This window comes from Tupaia chinensis, unplaced genomic scaffold, assembly GCF_000334495.1.
Source record: "Tupaia chinensis unplaced genomic scaffold, TupChi_1.0 Scaffold000013_1, whole genome shotgun sequence".
NCBI lineage: Eukaryota > Metazoa > Chordata > Mammalia > Scandentia > Tupaiidae > Tupaia > Tupaia belangeri.
The window spans coordinates 3,306,233-3,327,269 of NW_006159443.1; the positions used below are offsets into that span (position 1 = coordinate 3,306,233).

At 43.1% G+C, this 21,037-nt stretch overlaps 1 protein-coding gene across 7 annotated transcripts in view; it reads right to left on the minus strand.

Moving 5' to 3' along the window:
- Positions 1-17,358, minus strand: part of LMO7 (LIM domain 7) — a 271,459-nt gene extending 254,101 nt beyond the window's left edge. For all 7 annotated transcript variants that reach the window (XM_006139963.2, XM_006139965.2, XM_006139964.2 and 4 more), the window contains exons 1-2: positions 17,254-17,358; positions 17,024-17,094 (exon numbers count right to left, since the gene is read on the minus strand). In XM_006139963.2, the coding sequence (XP_006140025.1) occupies positions 17,024-17,092 (69 nt within the window). In that variant the 5' untranslated portion in view covers positions 17,093-17,094; positions 17,254-17,358. The remainder of the gene's footprint in view (positions 1-17,023; positions 17,095-17,253) is intronic.
- Between the last annotated feature and the right edge of the window lie 3,679 nt (positions 17,359-21,037).

Here is a 21,037-nt window from a genome sequence, read left to right on the forward strand (position 1 = left end):
TCCCAATTCCTACATCATGGATGTGAAGTGCCCAGGATGCTATAAAATCGCCACAGTTTTTAGCCATATACAAATGGCAGTTTTGTGCATTGGCTGCTCCACTGTCCTCTGCCAGATTACAGGAAGAAAAGTGAGGCTTACAGAACAATGTTCCTTCAGGAGAAGGCAGCACTAAAAGCATCCTGACTGAAGAGGAGTGGGAAACCATCCAATAAACAAATTTTGTATTAAAAGGAGAAGAAAAGAAAAAAATGCAATGCATGGAATTTATTATATACCTAACCCTCTCATCTGAAACGTCAAATAGTAGCTAATAGGAAGGGAGCCATGCTACAAGAACATCATTGTTGTTTTCTTTTCTTTTTTTTTCTTTTTTTAAGAGAGTTTTTTTGCTGTAGAGTGCATGCACTCACTGGAGAGACAGAGAGATAGAAAGTGAGAAATCACCACCCCGGATATGGCCACGCTGCAATCCCTTCTCCATTCTCCTCTTGGGATTTTAGGTACTCATGCACATACGCCTGGCATGAGTTTCAAACCTCTGGGTCTGGAACTCAAACCACAGTCAGCCATGTGGGAGTTCAGTGACATAACCATTACACCATCTGCTGGTCCTCATCACAGTGCTTTCAATAGCACAATAGATAAGGAATTCTTTTCCTATAATATAAAATGTCTCATTCTTGGGTTTTTAAGTCCATCAATGGGAAAGAATCAATGGCCAAAAAGTGCTGAAATGAACACAAGGGTCTCTGGAGAAAGGAAGAGAAGTACCTTCAAGAAACAAAACCGGGCACCACCCAGGAGCCAGGTGATTAAGGAAGCCAGATTCCACAAGGCTGACCACAGTGTAACCCGGGTCCTGGCAGCACAAGCACATGCCATTCTGACGGGATGGAGAAATGAAAAAGGCTGTGGCATGATCATGCTTCACTAAGAGAAAGGGTGAATGCACACGCTCTCTGGCAATTTTTTTAAAATCACTTAAAAAAAAAGAAAGAAAGAAAATTAAGAGCAGCCCATACGAGAGTGGTTAAGTGCTATGTGTGGAAGCTGACTGACTGTGGTTTAAATCCTAGCCTCCGTGGCTTGAAAAAGATACAGAATACGTCTGTGTGCATGCCCAAAATCCTGGCAGGAAGAAGGAATGGAGAAAAAGGGGAATTTCAGTGTGACCAGGTCCCACTGTGAGGGATAGTCCCTATCTGTCTCTCTCTATAGCATATGCACATGCCCTTTGGCACGAGAAATTTTAAGAAACAAAATCTGACTGGCTACATCGCACTAACCACTTTGCAGAGGAAGCCAGATCCCACGTGGCCAGCCAGGGTTCATGGCTTGGCCCCTGCAACTTGTAAAATACGCCAGGCACTCACATGCCCAAAATACTGACAGCATGGAGAACTGTAGGAGAAATGACTGTGGCATGGCCAGACCCCTCTTCCCCAACCCATGTGTGCACATGTACCCTCTGGCATCTGGCATAAAGCAAACAAAATCGAGGCCAGTCACAATGGTACAGGTGGTGGTGTGCCACTGTGTGATACTGTGGCCATACGGGAAAGCACAGGGCTTGGATCTGGAGTTGACGTGAACATGCTGGGTGTGCCAGCAGGTTGTGGCTAGCTGGCTGGCAGGCTGTGAGGTGGGATGAGCATGGTATGGCAGGCCCCTATCAGAAGTTCCTGTATATCTGTCTGCCCCCAACAATGATGAGATGGAATGGGTGGGAAGGAAAGGGAAGAAGAATGGGAAGGGGAAAAAAAAAAGGAAGGGGGAATTAAAGTTTGAATATATATGTATATATCCTGAATATATATATGAATAGTGTGTATATATGTGTGTGTGTATATGTATGTTTTTGACCACTACCATCTCTTTTTCTCTGCCTGTCTCTCAAAAACACACACACACACTACTCTAAAAGCACTGGTTCATTTCAACTCAAATTCTTTTAGATGACAGGATTTTTATCACAGCCTAAGAATGATAAATTGATAGAAGGTACTTTAGAAAAACCCACAATCACAAATCAAATGTAATGTGGGAAGTACACCTGAAAGGAAAAAAAAAAAAAAAAAAAAAGACTGACAATTGGCTATTACAGAAAAGAAAATTCTAGGAAAGAAAATGTCTGCTACATGTAGATTCGATTAGAACATGGGCACTGACCATTTGTTGAGCACCTACATACATTTCACTTTTTTTCTCCATACCTTATCACCACCTTGCAGCTAATTTTATAGTTGTGGGACACCACCTATCTTATTCATCCATGATCACACATGTCATTCTAGACCCATCATGTACAAGCTTTGCCTATGTAATATTGCCCTGTGCCTGGGCACTCCGACAGCTGCACTACGCTGAAACACAGCAGAAACAAAGACGTGACGTGCCCAGAGGCTCCGCTTTCAGTACCCAGTTATGTCTACAGATCTATACTGAAAGTTAGACAAGGTTTATTTTCTTCCTTCTTCTATCTTATTAATATCAAATATAAATTTAACCTTCTTGGAATCACTAAATCAAAACAATCTACATACATTGATCCTGAATATTAAAAACAAAACATCTCCACCAGATTATTGTGCGCTAAAAACCCTGCAGACAGGAGAGGTACTTTTTTCCCTGTCTAGAAAAAAAGAAATAATGTCAGTAAAGTGACTTTCAAATGACCTTCAGGATATCACAGTTTTCTGAAATAAAGCAGTGTGATTCAACTGTAGCATTTCCCTATAGCGGACCACAAGGCTTCTTTCAGATCTGTTGTCTGAAGAGTGTAATTCATTCCCCTACCTATTACAGGTCTGTGTCTATAATGTATCCAGTAAGGTAAGCTGATGGTAAGGGATGATTCTGTAAACATAAATAAGTGGCTTATTTGAGAAAATGTTATTTCTTAGAAACTTCCTCTCCTCTTTTGTGAAGTGCCTGCCCCTACACTAAGAAGATGTTTCAAAGCTTGTTTTGGATCCCCAACCAATACCCTAAAGCTGCACCTCCAACAAGTGACAGGTATTATTTTCTTGCCAGATTCAGTGGAATTGTTCCCATTTTCTTCTTTCTCCCTTGATCTCTACTTCTAGTCCTGAACACTGCTGATAATCTTCCTCTCCACTTATCTGTTATAAAAACAATGTTTCTCTTAGAATCTCTAACACATTCCTGGGTTTTGCTTAGATTTTTGACCACTACCACCTCTTTTTCTCTTCCTGTCTCTCAAGAAAACACACTTTCCGGGACCAGCAGTTGGTGTAATGTCTATGTCACTGGACTCCCATGTAGTCGACCGCAGTTCAAGAGGAAGAGGGGGTGTTGACCAGCTCACTTACCAGTTGAATGAATACATGAAGGACAGTAACAAGCCATCCTCTCTCAAGATACTTTAGATTTGCTCTCTCCCTCTAGGATGATCGTAAAGCCTGCTGGATACCATCGTGCCAGTAAACTGCTTCACACAGCTTCTGCTAATGAACTTTCATCCAATTCTATCCCTTCTGTTACCAGCAAACTAAGTCCGGCCGCTTCTTCTCATGGTCAATGAAATACGATGCAAAGGCTGGAGAAGGGAGTTTATTTCTGTGACTAGTTACAGTCAACAAGCATCATCAAACTGTCTCAAATAGCGCCACATGTTCTTAGTATTTATAGATACAAGAGATGGGCACGTGCAAATCATCCCTCACTACAAAGTCCTTCTCCTTCCCCTGAGTAATCATCCTGATTCCTATTTTACGTCAAATACTCATTCCTGGTTTCTCAGCTAACCATTCCTCAGACAGATCTCCCTATGACTCAGCACTTGGTCAGATGGTTATCTTTAGAGGCCTTTCTTAATTTCAAAATGGCTACAGACCTGTTAAGTCTTTAGCTGGCCTGCTTCACTTCTACCATAGGACCCTCCTCTGTCATCTCTGTCCAATGTAAACTCTATCCGAACAACTTCCATGCACTGCTAGCCTTTTACTACACTGGACTCCCATGTAGTCGACCGCAGTTCAAGAGGAAGAGGGGGTGTTGACCAGCTCACTTACCAGTTGAATGAATACATGAAGGACAGTAACAAGCCATCCTCTCTCAAGATACTTTAGATTTGCTCTCTCCCTCTAGGATGATCGTAAAGCCTGCTGGATACCATCGTGCCAGTAAACTGCTTCACACAGCTTCTGCTAATGAACTTTCATCCAATTCTATCCCTTCTGTTACCAGCAAACTAAGTCCGGCCGCTTCTTCTCATGGTCAATGAAATACGATGCAAAGGCTGGAGAAGGGAGTTTATTTCTGTGACTAGTTACAGTCAACAAGCATCATCAAACTGTCTCAAATAGCGCCACATGTTCTTAGTATTTATAGATACAAGAGATGGGCACGTGCAAATCATCCCTCACTACAAAGTCCTTCTCCTTCCCCTGAGTAATCATCCTGATTCCTATTTTACGTCAAATACTCATTCCTGGTTTCTCAGCTAACCATTCCTCAGACAGATCTCCCTATGACTCAGCACTTGGTCAGATGGTTATCTTTAGAGGCCTTTCTTAATTTCAAAATGGCTACAGACCTGTTAAGTCTTTAGCTGGCCTGCTTCACTTCTACCATAGGACCCTCCTCTGTCATCTCTGTCCAATGTAAACTCTATCCGAACAACTTCCATGCACTGCTAGCCTTTTACTAATAAAAGACCCTGGCCTTTCCAGGATTCATGAACATGTAGCCATTCCTACCTAGCCATGCTACAAGTGAGTCTGACTGCATGCCCCAAGGCCTGACTCTTATTTGATGGTAGTTTTGTGAGACCAATAAACTCCCTCTTTACTTATAACTTTTGCTTCATAGCTCCTTCATAGCTTTTTGGCTCAGCGCCCCAGGTGGTGGTGCCTATGCTTCTGAGCAACCAGCTCTAAATCAGAATTCCCACAACCCCTTCCTCAGGTTCAATTAATTTGCTAGAGCCACTGTAAGAACTATTAATAAATGAGATATTTTACTTACACTTACCAGGATATGTTAAGAGAGATGGAGAGAAGCATGGTACAAGGCATGTGGGAACGCGTACAGCACCCCCATATCGTTTTTGGGAGAGGCCACCTTCTAAGAATCTCCGTGTTTCAGCCATGGAAGCACTTTGAACTCTGTCCTTTCGGGTTTTTGTTTTGTTTTGTTTTTAAGAGATTTTTTCTATAGGATTCATGCACTTATCAGAGAGACAAAAAGCAAAAAATTATCTCCTGGGGGATGGCCTTGCCTTAATCCCTTCCCCTCCATTCTCCTCTCAGAAATGTAGGCATGCACGTACATGGGCCCAGCATGAGTTTCAAGTCACCGGGATCAGGACTTGAATCACAGTCGACCATGTGGGGATCTTGCACCTTAACCACTTCACCACCTGCTGGCTCCTCCTTTAGGTTTTATAAAGGCTTCATCTCATAAGCACAATTGGTTAAATCATTAGCCATCGGTGATTAATTTAACCTTCAGTCACTCTCCAGTCCCTAGAGGTTGGATAGGAGGTAAGGCTGAAGTCTCACCACTCTAATCCTGCCTTTTCCTTTCCCATGACTTCAGTCAATTCATTAGAATACAAAATGACATTTATTATTTTGGCCATTACAAGAATGTTATGAGTGGTGTGCCAAGAAACAGGGATGAAAATGAAAGATTTTACAATATCACAATAGTACAGTACTTTAAAAGCATGAGGTGTGTCTCTGATGTCTGAATTAGAACAGAAGGGAGAAACTTTCCTGTCCTCAAAATTTTTTATTATTTTCTTTTATTCCTAAATGAGATAAAACTATTTTTCTCTTCTCTGTCTCCAATTATTATTTAGTACAGACCATGCTCGAACTACAGGACACAACTCCATTGGCAAGGGCTAAGATCTTTTTCATGAATATCTCCGAGTTTCATGATGCTGGACTGTCCCCAGCCCAAGATATTCAGCTGAGAAAGTTCATATTCAAATTTTCTTGGAGGTTTATCTCATGATACTTGCTTACTTTCAGACACCTTTAGACTGGGTAGAACATAGTTGATTTCTCATAGTTTAAACTTACTATTATAAAAGCATGCTACATGAGCCAGCCCATGACACAGCAGTTGAGCAGAGGAAACCAGATACCACGTGGCCAACCACAGTTTGAGTTCCAACAGGTGCCTGGGATTCTGGCAGAAAGTATAATTAGGAGGAAAAAGGATCGTGGTGTGAGCAGACCACATTGGGGAGTGCTTTCTCTCTTCTCTCTAGTGCACAATCACTCAGTCTCAAGCATCATTTACAAAAAAGATGCTTAGGGGGCCAGTAGCTGGTATAGTGGTTAAGGTGCTAGACTCCCACAGGGCCGAATGCAGTTGGAGTCCCAGACCTAGCAGCTTAAAAATCACGCTGGGCTTGTGTGTGCCAAAAAGGGTCATGGCCACGTGCAGCCTATTTGATGCACAGACTGCGTCCAATCCCCAAGGACGAGACTATGAAGAAGTTCGCCATCAGAAACACAGTAGAGGCTGCAGCCATCAGGGACATCTCTGAAGCAAGTGTCTTCGATGCCGATGTGCTCCCCAAGCTGTAGGTGAAGCTACGTTACTGTGTGAGCAGTGCCATTCTTAGCAAGGTAGTCAGGAACCGATCTTATAACGCTCTGAAGAGCCAAACACCATGACCCCAATTTAGACCTGCGGGTGCTGCCCCCTAGCCCTTTGCCAAAGCCCAAGTAAGGAGCTGAATCTTTAAGGGCTGAAGAACTATCTTCTGAGAAAAAATAAAAAGCAAATTACACATTAAAAAAAATTTTTTTGAAGCACAGTGCAATAACAGTCTGCACCCTTTCTGGTACGCATGAACAACTGAAATAAAGGTCACATCAGAGAAGAAATAATGTCTTTGCAAACTGTCTTATACCAGACATTAGTAATCTGTCTTCTACTCAAGCCAAAATACAATTCCTGGTCATTATATGAAAATGCTCCTCTTTTGGAACACATGAAATGATTTACTGAACACTAGTCACTCAGAGAGCTTCACACATGTACAGCTACAGTCTGTGAAGTTCACAAGTGACTACTGGCAATCCTGTAACTTATGCAATATCGATCGTCACATACTTTTCAAGCACTAACATCTCAAGACAGAACCTGTATTGGTGAACAGGATTTGTATAGACTTGTCACATTCCAAAAAAAAAAAAAAAAAAGCTCATTTTACAGCTTTAGCTGGAATGAGCACTGATAGCTCATCCTCTTTCCCAGTTAAAAAATCCTCGACCACGATGAACTGGCCAGTGGCACTCTCCAGCAGCAGAGTGTGGAGAGTGAGAGGACAGATTTAATAATTGAGAATCTTCACTGCTTCTAACATATAGTTTGTCCAGGGCTTATTGATCAGGCAACATATTTGTCTTAATATTGTTGATTTAATAAAATTAAATAATTAAGCAGGTAGCAAAAAAAAAAAAAAGAGGACAGGTTGTGGAGTGAAACATCTGCATGTGAATTCCAGCCACCACTTACTACTGCTAGTGTTTCCTCAAGCCCGTTATTTTATCTCTCACCCCTCTTTTCTCTTCCCAAAACCATAAACAAAAGAAAAAACAGGTAATAGTAGTTCTTCATTCTAAGGGTATGTGGCCAGAATACACTAGCCACATGACTTCCACATGGTAGAAATGGAAAAGAACTCATTGCTTTAACTGTCAGCTCGTCACCTTCTCCTGCAAAACCATCACTAGTAGGTAACTCGCACCATTCAAGTCAGCCCACGCTGGAGTAGGACAGGTCTTTATTTACAGAAAGGCTTTCAAAACACTGAGCCAAAAGTGTTGCTGTGTCCCATCAGTTATTAGCAGTCTGCCCTCTGAATCCACTGAAACTTATCTAAACTCTCTCCCACATGGCCATATCTACCATGCTTGACCGTGGACATCTAGAGTTGCATACCATCAAAATGTGCTCAAACACCAAGCAGCACATCTGCACTCAGGAATCAGATGCAGTCTCTGAATATCCTATTGGCAGGTATGTTTGGAAAGGCTAGTTACTGGCTACATTGTTAGGATGAGCAAAACAATGTAGCAGATTGAGTGGCCAAACCTCTGTTTCAAAGCTGTGTTTATATGACAACTATTATCCTTATTAAGAGCTTCCAGTACATCAAACGTGTTTTTAAAGAAACACATCCAATAACTGCCTTCGGAAACTAAAGATTGAGCATAGGTCAGCATAATTTATCATTTCCTTAGGCTCAAACATTTGGATAGTTAAAGTCTTAAAGAGATCTGCAGAAAATAATTAAATAAGCCAGCCTTTTGAGAGGACGCAAAACAGTCATTCATTCAAACATTTGATAATGTCTGTCAGGAACTGTAGGGCTCAAGAACAGAAACAACTCAATCTGCAGAGGATGACTTCTGGATCACCCACAAAGTGAATGCTGTCTAAACTGGAAGGGTTGGGGCGAGCAGGTGGTACAGTGGTTGAGTCACTGGACTCTCACGTAGCCGACCACGGTTTGAGCCCCAACTGGGTGGCTGGAAATTCACACCCAGCACATGTGTGTGTGCACATGTCAAAATCCCAAAAGGAGAATGGAAGAGAAGGGATTGCGGTGTGGCCATTCCCTCACCCAGGGGATGATTTCTTGCTTTTTCTTTCTCCATCTTTTTGTTTCTCTGGTAAGTGCCATGCCCTATTGCAAAAATCTCTCTCTTAAAAAATAAAAATTAGGGACCAGCAGATGGCATAATGGTTACATCGCTGGACTTCCATGTACACAACAGCAATTCAAGTCCCATGACTGGTGGCTTAAATTCACAGCTGACACATGTGCATGAGTGCCCAAGACCTGAGAGGTGAATGGAGGAAAAGGGATTATAATGGCCATTCCCCCGGGGGGTGATTTCTTGCTTTCTCTCTCTGTGTCTCTGGCGAGCGCACATACCCTACAGCAAAAATCTCTTAAATTTTTGTTTTTAAATAATAAACTGGAAAGGTTGGATGAATTTGTTTTTGTGGCTTTGTTTTTCTTGATTAGCATTCACAAAGGTAGTGCTATTCTAGAACTCAAATGCTGTGACATTGAGAAGTGGTTTTAAAAGGCAGGTGGGAGGTGAAAGGAGTGTTAGTCTCACGGGAGTCCCAACTGCGGAAGTGCCCTTGGCATCCAGAGGGAAGGCGAGCTGGGTACCTCAGGGAAGGCCAAAGCCACGGCAGACTGAGGACAGCAGCCCACTCTGCCACTCTCTTGGGACAGTATTCCTCTCTGCCCAGGTGGAGCTTTAAGGATTTCCATGGTTTACAAATACCAGAAGAAACGCTGAGGTGTGGCCAGCAGGTGGCAATTTTTTTTAAAAATGTGGAGGTATTCAACCTCCTCACAATGACTGTGACTTCCTTTAGAGGGCACAGAACCCTCTTTGCCTCAGTTTATCCTTCCTCATTGAAGGAAACCCACTGAGTTTTCTGTTACTTAAATGTTTAATGTCATTAACGACCTATGGAAAAGTAGAACAACATGTATCTTTCGACTATATTGTTTAGAGAGAAAAAATATAATTCTCAATTTAGAGAAGCCAGTTCCCTGCTCATGGTTACAAACTGACACAAAGCTTGTAAAGAGTAATTTAGTGATGTGTAATTAGAAGAGTAAGATCATTCATTCCCTCTAACTCAGTGGGCCCATGTCTCTATCCGGTTCTAGGACACACAGCTTCATTAAAGGTTCAAATTCTTTCAATGTCCCCGCTTCATGAAAGAGGTTCATGTCTAGCTTCCAGGCATCAGTACATTGAAAGGACCCAAAAATGGGATCTGGGGCCCTCCCTGTTCCTCAGGAAATACCTTAGCATAGCTGTTTACACTTCCTGGAGTTGGGCCATTCTAGCTGCCTCCCTACTCTGGTTCCTATTTGTGTGAGTGAATCAGTTCCTTCCCAAAAGGGTATGATAAACTCCCTCACCTCTTGCCACCCACTCCCTCCCCTTTCTTATTTGCCAAATAAATATTTTTGTTCAAGAAACAGTAAAAAATCTGTGTTCAAGAAAATTAAAAATGGGTAAAGGAAAAGAACAAATAGATATTTTAAATTACTTATCTGTTTATTTTAGAATTATTTAATTTCATTTATCATTATTATCTTTTAGTTTGACCAGAGAGAGACAGAGAGCGCATGAGGAAAAGTGAGAAAGCAAGTCATCAGGGACTAGAACTGTGGTCAGCCATGTGGGAGTCCAGAGCCTCAATCACTCTATCACCTGCTCACCCCAGAACAAACAGATACTAAGACATTTCTTGGCTACTCAAGAAATCTACGATTTTAGAGAAATCTACCATGTTAGAAAATCACAAATAAAAGCTGCTTATAGAAAGGGTGGAGGTGGATGTGCCCTTCTAGAAGGAAACTTTCTTGAGTGATAAAAACACTTCCTATTTTGATTGAGGCGTTGATAACATGAGAACACATTTGACAAAATTCCTGATTAAATCTGTGTTGTCACTGCATATACACTTTCCCTCAGTAAAGATGAACTACCCTGAGCAACTCCTTGAAGGTATACTGCATTCAACCTCTAAATCTCACAGACTACAAAGCCACTCCCTTGGGAGCTGGCCCCAGCCCAGGGGCCGACTGTCAGTGTCATCACAGCCTCAGCTCACACGCTGCCTTCGCTTGCCATACTCGGGCTGACTTCTCCATGCGTTTACCACACACTGTGCAAACTTCCACCCCACCAATCACCTGACGAGGCTGCATGTCAGCTCCATGTGGGGTATTGTCTCTCTGAAGGGGCAGACAAGGGGCTGAGAATTTGGCAAATGAATTAATAAACGCATCAAGGGACTGGCACATGGTAGACACATTACAGGCATTTTCTGGATGGTGACATGCAAGTCTCCTTGAGGGAAACCATCAAGCACAAGGGAGGAGTAGAGTGATGTGATGCAGGAACAGGGCTGGGGCAGAGAGGAAGTGCTGAGTAAACAGGCGGGTGCACACTGGGAGCCCGAGGAAGACATCTCTTACAGTGTGTTTCAGCCAGACAACTGTAACAGCTTTAGATGCTGAAGCCAGTTCCAATGGGAGAAGAAATGAGTTCTGGCCCTAAAACCTTATCTTAAATGTTGTTAAGGGTTTAATTGTAAGATTGCACTCTCATTCAATAAGCAGGTAAAATACAATTTCAACTCTCAGTTAGATCATAGCCTAATGTTTTAAAATGAACAAAAGGGGCCAGACGGTGGTAGAGGTAAATTGCAATTCTCCACGTGGTTGAGCCACATGGTAGGGATCTCAATATGCATGAAGAGAACTCCCTAACTACATATATAATTACCCAAAATGCTTCTATGAATTTACTGACACTTTCAAATGCATGTTTTTGTCATTCTACTACGTTTGAAAAGCAATAATACATTCTGAGACCATCATTTAGCCTATGGACAATGGCAGTATGCACTGAGAATTCATATTCCAGGTAAATCTTTTAGTCCATACCATAGGTTAGGTAACCCATAATAGAAAGGATATAATTAAGGGAGAAAGAGGAAAAATGTTTCAAAGGATTCTATGAATATCAATGGGTGACCCATAAGTGCAATTCTTTAAAACAGTTAACACCAACGGCAAAGTAAAATACATGCCTGAAGAAATAAAAATTGGGGCAGGTGGGCTAGTCACGCTAATGCTTAAAAGAAGTGGATTGCACGTGACCAACCATGGTTTGAATCCCAGCCCCTGTGGCTTGAAAAACACACCAGGCATGTGTGCATGCATGGCCAAAATCCCAATAGGATGGAGAAATGGATGAGAAGAGATGGAGGTGTGACCATGCCCCAATTGGGGGTGCTTTCTTCCTCTCTCTATCTCTTTCTCTGGTGAAAGTATACATCTCCTGGCAATTAAAAAGAAGAAGAAGAAAATTAAGACAGGTGAAGAAACAGACCAATTGCAAATAAGCAGGTAAGGACTGATATTCTGTTGCCAGCCTTGGCAATTACCTTGAGATGGCATCCCTTTAGTCCTTTTACAGTATGACAGTGATACTGAGAGAATCAAAACCAGAGATAACAAGAAGGTGAGCAGCAAGGTGATGAATTTAGTTATCCTGTTCTGTTCCAGACATAAAATTAGTTACTATTGTACTTAAACCTCAACACCATCTCACAGTGTGGACACTGGTGACCAGCCGATGCAAGAGCATGAGTGACATACCCATTTTTCAAGTTCCTCAATATTTTACTACAAGGCTTTTCTTTTTTTCTTTTTTTTGGGGGGGGGGATTTTTGCTGCAAGGCACATGCATTCACCAGAGACACAGAGAGAGACAGAGAGAGAGGAAAAACAAGAAATCTCCTCCCCCAGGGGTATGGCCACACCACAATCCCTTCTCTTCCATTCTCTTCTCAGGATTTTAGGCACAGATGCACACATGCCCAGCATTAGTTATAAGGTGCCAGGTCCAGAACTCCAACTACAGTCAACTATATGGGACTCCAGTGATGCAACCATTACACTATCTACTGGTCCCACTACAAAGTTTTTCAATGCTCCAAAATGAAGAGACAGAGGTAACTATTAAGTATACAAAATTAAAAGGTGCTAAGAAGAGAACTAAAATTAGAGAGACTATTTTCTACCTCATCACCCACTCCATCACCTTGAAAGCATCAAGCTTGCCCTCTGCCTTTGCCTTCAAACTACTATATTACTCAGTTTAAACCAATGTTTAAACATAAACCAGCTCTGCTACATTATTAATATTGCAAACAGCATTTCCAACCACATTATGTTGAGTTATCTCAAAGGGTAGCATTCCCATATGTTTTGAATAGCAAAATCGGCCCCTGAGTAGACCAACCCATTTAGGATATACAAGGGGACCTCAAAAAGATCATGAAAAACAGAATTAAAGTATGAATTTATTTGGGTACCAAAAGTTTTTTTAAATCCATGGCATAGCTTTCCATAATACACATTTTCTATGAACTCTTTAAAAACTCACGTACACAGGGTACCAGCAGTTGGCATAATGGCTATGTCGCTGGATTCCCATGTGGTCGATCTCAGTTTGAGTCACGGACCCGGTGGCTTGAACTCACACCAGGCACATGTGCATGCAAGTCCAAGATCCCGGGAGAAGAATGGAGGAGAAGGGATTGCCATTCCCTCTGGGGGGGGGGGGTGTGATTTCTCTATTTCTGTCTCCCTGTCTCTCTCTGTCTTTCCAGTGAGCACCCGTGCCCTATAGCAAAAACCTCTCAAAAAAAAAAAAAAAAAAAAGAAAGAAAAGAAAAAAAACATCATGTATAGGGAACTAGAACTAGCAGATGGCATAATGGTTACATTACTGGACTCCCATGTGACAACCACAGTTCAAGACCCAGACCCAGAGGCTTGAAACTGACACTAGGTGTGTCTGCATGTGTGCCCAAAATCCTGAAAGTAGAATGGAGAAGGGATTGTGGCATAGCCACCTCCCACCTCCCTGTGAGTAATTTCTTGCTCTCTGTCTCTCTAACAAGGACACATGCCACACAGCAAAAATCTTTCCAAAAAAAAAAGAAAGAAAGAAAGGAAGGAAGAAATGAAGGAAGGAAGGAAGGAAGGAAGGAAACCTCATGTATAGGGGCCAGCAGGTGGTGTGGTGGTTAAGGTGCTAGACTCCCACAAGGCTGAGTGTGGTTCAAGTCCTAAACCTGACAGCTTGCTTTCTCACTTTCTCTCTCTCTCTGGCCAAATTAAGAAATAATAATAATAAATAAAGTTAAATAAATAATTCTTTTGGGAAAAAATTCATGTTATATACTCTCAAGTGTCTAAATGTAATTTGAAATTAATACAACTATTCATAAACTGATAATAATACAGAATAACCACTACTTAGCCCTTAATTCACTTTCCCCCAAATTCAAAAAATTAACTTAAAAGACTTTTAACTTTGATTATGAGAATAACACATTGGCTATTTAAAATCACAGATGTAAAATAAAATGGCACAGACATACTAACAAAATCCTGGTTATCATTTGAGGTTTTTACAAGGTCATGGGAGTTTCTTGACCTTGGGATAGTCAAAACTGTAGGTTACATATAACATATATATAATACTATACTACATATGTATGTATAAATGTACATACATATACATACACGAATGACATTTATGCTTTAATAATATGTAGAGGAAAGTGATAGGGCAAAACAGATCAATCATATTAGCAAGCAGGAGAAAGATTTACACTATGATCTTCCTTGCTTTCCAAAATACTTTATGAAATACACTTTGGAATCAACATTTTTCTCTTCAAATTACAGGGTCTTAAAAATAAGAGGTTGTGGCAATGAGAGTCATTCATTCTGCTTCTGGCATGAACATATTTTTTAAATTTATTTTTATATTTAACTTTATTTATTTTAATTTGACCAGAGAGGGACAGAGCGAGAGTGAGAAAAAGAGAGAGAGAGAGAGAAAGAAAGTGAGGAAGCAAGCTGCCAGGTTTGGGACTAGAACCACAGTCAGCCATGTGGGAATTCAGTGTCTCTAACCACTGCACCATCTGCCAGCTCCAGCAAGAACATATTTTAAAGAATGTATTTTGGTTGTAAAGGCAAAGCAGACAAGGAAGATTAACTGGAGAAATCAAATAAACCTAACAGTCAACACAATTAGTCCTTTCCAAAACCCAGAGTATTCCTAGAGTATGTGTGAATAAGTAAGGCATTCATGTTATGTATCAGCAACGAACACAACATACTGCATGCTCTGAAGGGTTAGAGAAAAAAGTCACTAATTTGAATTTCATTCACTACATTAAAGAGTTATGGGGACCAGCAATTAGCATAATGGCTATGTCGCTGGACTCCCATGTAGTCAACTGTGGTTCGAGTCCTGAACCCGGTGGCTTAAACTCACGCGTGCCCAAGATCCCAAGAGGGAAAAGGAGGAGAAGGGATTTCAGAGTGGTCATCGCCCTAGGGGGGTGATTTCTCGCTTCCTGTCTCTCTGTCTCTCTCTGTCTTTCTGGAGTGCGCACACACCCTATAGCAAAAACTACTCAAAAAAAAAAAGAAAGAAAGAAAGAAAAAAGGGTTATGACAATGCCTTTAGAAATATTTAGCTTTGTGCTAATGATGAACAAAACACAGTACAGAGTTGCCAAATCATAGGTGATAAACACCTTGAGATGGGATATAATGGAAGTAAAAAGATGAACATATTTCTCAAACACAAAGTTATCTTTGATCACAAACTTTTCCTAAGTTCATTATATACAAATTTCTCACAGAAACTCTACGCAATCATGAACAAGCTATGACAAACAATACCTTTTTCAAGTTTTTCAGAATACACATACAAAGAGATGCATATGCTATGAACCATACGCCCCAATTTCCTGAAGCCAATACAGAGCATGTCGACACAAACCCCACATAGGAACCATGTATGACCCAAAATGTCCCCATACTTCTTCCCTTCTCCCTCCCTCTACTCCCAACACTCATACACAAAACAGCAAGTTTAATTTGCTTTCTAAAATTACACAGAACACTTCTAATGGAAAATTACAGTTGCAAGCTTTGACTTTTCAAAGTTTATGAATGAGGGAAGTTATTTCTCCTAACTACATTGTTGGAATTTTTCCACTCTCATTTCCATTCAAAATACAGTGTTTATTCTCCTCCCAACTAACCTGCCCTCCCCTCACACCCTTCTAAGTCACCTTCAGACCTGCTTGAAGTTTTAGTTCCTGAAAGAAAACCGCCTAAAGCTCATTTCTGTCCATTTGGTAATGTTACTTACATTTCACAGTCCCTTACTTACTGTAAAACAATATGTTACACTTAAAATTTACTTTTTAATTTTCTACTTACATGCATGTAATTCTTTTTTTAAGAATTATTTTATTAAACGTTATTTATTTTATTTGACTAGAGAGTGACAGAGACAGAGAGAGAGAGAGTGAGAGAGCAAGCCACCAGGCCTGGGACTCCAACTGTAGTTGACCATGTAGGAGTCCAGCACCCTTAATCACCATGCCACCTGCCCGCCCAACATGTAATTCTTTTTTAAAATTAAATTATTATTAAATACTGTTTCCTTTGTCATTCTTGATTATGTTGTCTTACCCAATGAATAATCTTTAAACTTATTAATAATTTGAATTTTTAAATACTGTGGCATTAATAACTCCTAAATGTCTACAGTAAGGTGGCTGTAGGCAACGATTTTCTAACAAGCAGTTGTTCCTGACTGACATCTACTTGGAAGCCTTTCATCGTTTTTTAATTTTTGCCTCATTTTTAAACGTCAATTTTTTTATCTAGTAAAATAAAATCTAAAAGTCGTGGTTAACCTTCTACAAATAAACATAACCCCAGGAAGAAGAGGCCATCGCCTTTCCTGGGAGAAAGGAGGGAACGGAAGCTGTTGTCTGTGAGGCACAGCTGGGAATTCAACCACCCTTCATGTCTTGGTCTCATTGAGGCCAAAAATAAAGAATATGCTCGGACCCCACCCCTGAGTGCGGATGCTGCCCAGTGCGGCGTCCGTGTCTCACCTCCTTCACCCGCGCTCAGCCTCCCTCTCCCGCACACAACGGGGCTGCTGTTCAGGTGTGTATCCGGCATCCCCACTTCTAACACCCCAAAGAATGCCCCCCAGGCCCCGGCCCAGCTCTGTGCCGCGCGCTCTGCGCAGAGTCCGCAGAGGACCTCCGGGACCCGGGTAGTCCTCAGGGCTGCGCGGCCCGGGAGCCGGGTGGGCGGGCGCTCACCTGTGCCCAGGTAGAGGCGCTCCGGGGAGGCCCGTGAAGCCGTCGGCGGAGGGCAGCGCCGAACCGCGCAGGGCACTCGGAGGTGGGAGAGGAGAACCTGCCAAGGCTCCCAGACTGCACCCGCCAAGCCGCGGCTTCTCGGCGGCGCCCAAGTCACGGATGCGTCTAAAGAGCAGAGGGAACCGGCCACCGTCACCTCGGGATGCCCGCCCGGAGGCCGCAGACTCTTGCGGATCGAAGAGCAGGAAAAGGCACTCACCTCCACCCATCTCTGAGCTTCGGCGAACGCTCCGGAGCAGTCGGCCTCCGCCTCCTCCACCCCTTCCATGTCTAGGGCGAGAGAGAGAGGGAGGGAGGGAAGAGAGACTTAGCGAGTGCGCAGAGGGCCGGGGTGTCCCCACGCGTCTGGGCCCGGAGAGCGGCGACGGGACGCGGCCACCCGGGCTCTCGGCCCTTTGTTGCCCCCCACAGTTGGTTAGGGTTTCGAACCTACGAGAACTTGAAAGCGTTGCTATCTCTAAACTCCGGCAAGCGACTCAGTGTCAGCGGGACCCGGGTCGCAAGACGGGACGCGAGGGACGAAGGCGACGACCAGAGCCACCCCGGTTCCCCCGTGCTCCGGGCCGCGGCCGCCCCTGCGGTCAGACTGTCTGGGCCCGGGGATGCCAGCCTCCACCAGGGGGCTGGAGGTCGGGCCACGCTCCCGCGCTGCTGCCGGGGACCGCGGCTCCGCCCGGAGGGGATGCGCCCGGGTGCTCGCATCCTTCCCGCCTCCGCCCGCCTGGCCGCCTTCCCTCTGCCGGGGCCCTGGAAGTGGCTCCCTCTCGGCTGGCGGTCGCCCTGCCCGCCTGACATACCAGAAATAGCTGCACACAATTGCACCTTTCCCGGCCAAGAAACTTCCCCCGCGGGGGAGCGCAGTCGCACTGCTGGCCCGGCCTGCCGTCGCCGCTGTCGCTGCCGCCTGCGCCCTCACCTGCGACCCGACCCCGCCGAGCTCCGCTGTCCCGCTGCAAGCTGGCCCCGCCGCCAGGTGCGCGCTCGTCCCCACCTCCAAGCTCTCCTCCCTCCCGGTGCGGCCGCCTGGCCCTCCTGGCGGCAGGTGAGGGTGCTGGCCTTGGCCAGCTTAGCCCTGCTTGCGGGTGGGCAAAGTGGAATGTTCCTGCCATTGGACCCCAGCTCCCCGCAGAGGGTTAGAGCTAGCCGAGGGGAACCTTGCAATTCTCCCGCCCTTGCCTGCTCAGCCCAGTTCAGGCCATTTGACCACCTCATACTGAGCGTCAAACCCCACCTTTGGTGGTTTGGGTACCCTGAAGAGGCCGCGAATAGATTATTGGGAATCCGCAACGGTGTAGGTAGATGCGCCGGCCAGAGCGGCAAGGAGGACTGGCTGGCTTTTGTGGTTTCTTTCTTTTTTTTTTTTTTTTTTTTTGGAGAGATTTTCACTGTAGGGCGCGTGCGCTCGCCAGACAGACAGAGAGAGACATAGAGACAGCGAGAAATCACCCCCCAGAGGGGATGGTCACGCCACAATCCCTTCTCCTCCATTCTCCTCTCGGGATCTTGGGCACGCACGCACACGCGCCCGGCGTGAGTTTTAAGCCACCGGTTCGGGACACGAACCGCAGTCAACTACGTGGGAGTCCAGCGACATAGCCATTACGCTAACTGCTGGTTCCCTTATGTGGTTTCTTTTCACACCCAGGGCCAAATAGATCAGAAAGGAACCCATCCTTGTGTCCAAGGTCCCTAGGACCTTGCTCCAAGCTCCTCAAGCCCATCTGTTGATCCTACCTATGGAGGAAGGTAAAATTCGATTCTCACACCCCCCGAAAAGAAAGCAACTCTTTATTCTCATGTGTTCCGATTGGATGTTTACTTTCTGTAACGAAAAAGAGCAGAACAGAGACTGGAGACTGGTATAGCTAATATTTAAAACCTAGTATTGGTGTTTAACAATTGTTTACATTTTGCCTTATGTAGCTCATCACCTTTTTTGCTGGAGAATTTTTTGGTTTTGTTTTTTATTCGTTATAGGGCACGAGCACTTTGCTTAGAGAGAGGAAGAGAGGGAAAGTGAAAAAATGGGGGTGGGGTGGGGGGATGGCTACACTCCATCCCTTCCCCATTTTCTTCTTGGAATTTTGGGCACACAAGCAAACACCCAGAGTGTTTTTCAAGCTGCTGGGTCTGGGGCTCAAATTGCACAGTCAGCCATGCGGGATCCAGCTGTCATAACTGCTGGAGTGTTTTAATATTATGATAGTTCACCCCTAAATGCTACAATATGTATCTTATTTTAAAAAGGATGATTTCCTATATAACTATTACTATAATACTATTTTCAAATCTAACTAAAGCTAACAGTTAACTGATTCATACCCAATCCAGACTCAACTTCCTCCAACTGATTCCAAAGTGTCTTCCACCTGGGACACTCAGGCTAGGAGCCCATCAATCACAACAAAGTGCCTGAATCCATCTTTTTTCAACCTGAAAGAGTCTCTTCCTTCTGCCTCCTCCCATTTTTTGGAATGGCATTGTCTGGAAGAAAGCAGGCTGCCTTCTGGATTTGTTTTATGACTTCTTTGGGTGTCTTCCACACATTCCTCTTTTCTATTTTCTGTGCCCTGGAAATAGGATTTAAAGGCTGGATTAGAACCCATTAATCCATCTGAATAGATTTCACTACCTACATTCTTTTGGATTGAGGTGATGGTTTTTATTTGTTAAGTTTATTTTCATTCATCCTTTTCTTTTAATTGGCTCAGTCTATAGTCAATGAATGTTTAGAAGAACAGACAAACCAGAATCCATTTGGTCCTGTGGTCCCAAGTCCACAGAGTAGACGATCTCTTTGCCTCCTAGCAATACTGATCAGGCCAAACCCACAGAGAATGGAATGATGAAAGAAACTGGAAAGATTGGGAAGATATGTCTCTCCTTCTGGCTATTCAAGAAGAGTTCTGTTAAACTTTTTTAAAGAATAATTTCATGTAATTTTATTTATTATTATCATTATTTTAAAATTTGCTATAGGATACAGGCATTCACCAGAGAGAGACAGAAAGAGAGGGAAAAAAAGAGAGAAAGCCAACTGGTCCAGGACCCAAAACACAGACATCCATGTGGGAGTCCAGGCCTTAACCACCACACCACCCTGCTGGCCCTATTCCATTAAATATTAAGAGAATACCTTATACATGTAAAGTGCTAGCTATTAAAAGTGGTACAAAAATTTTGTGACCAGCAAGTGGTGTGGTGGTTAAGGTGCTGGACACATATCACGGTTCGAGTACCAGACCTGGTAGCTTGCTATCTCACTTTCTCTCTCTCTCTCTTTCTCTCTCTCTCTGTGTGTGTGTGTGTGGTCAAATTTTAAAAAATGAATGAATGAATAAATAAAATTTTAAAAACAATTATTTTATTTATATATATATATATATTATTATTATTCGTATATTAAATCACTATTCATCATTTAGATTGTGAAGTGACTTTACCCAGCATAATACACACTTCAGTCCAGCCCAGTTGAGACTATTATACACATCTTCATCAACAAATAATAAACCATATCCGTGTCCCACAAGTAATTAAATAGTTTAAATCAAACCCAAATCTCCAGTCTTTCAGTTCTATCTACCATAGATTGCGGACAGTTGGTGTATATTAAGTGGAGACATTCAATGTCTCTCTTTCATAGCCTGACTTGCTTCACTCAGCAACAAATCTTCCATATTTGTCCACTTTCTATCAAATTCCAGGGCCTTGTTGTTTTTTTATGGCTGAATAGTAGTCCATGGAATATATGTGCCACAATTTTTCAATCCATTCATCTGTGGACATTTGGGTTGGTTCCATGGTGAATAATGCTGCCATAAATATAGATGTGCAAGTGCTTTTCCAACTGAGTACTCTTCTGTCCTTTGGGTAGATACCCAGGAGTGGAATTGCTAGATCATATGGTAGTTCTATTTGAAGGTCTTGGAGGAACCTCCATATCGTTCTCCACAGTGGCTGGACCAGTTTACATTCCCAGCAGCAGTGTAGGAGTGTTCCCCTTTCACCACATCCCCTCCAGCACTTATCATTATTTATATTTTAATCTTCCTCATTCTGACTGGGGTTAGGTAGTATCTCATTGTGGTTTCGATCTGCATCTCCCTTACAATGAGGAATGTTGAGCATTTTTTCTTATGCTTTTTGGCTATTTGTATTTCTTCCTTAGAGAGCTGTTTATTCAGCTCCTTTTCCCATCTTTTAATTGGGT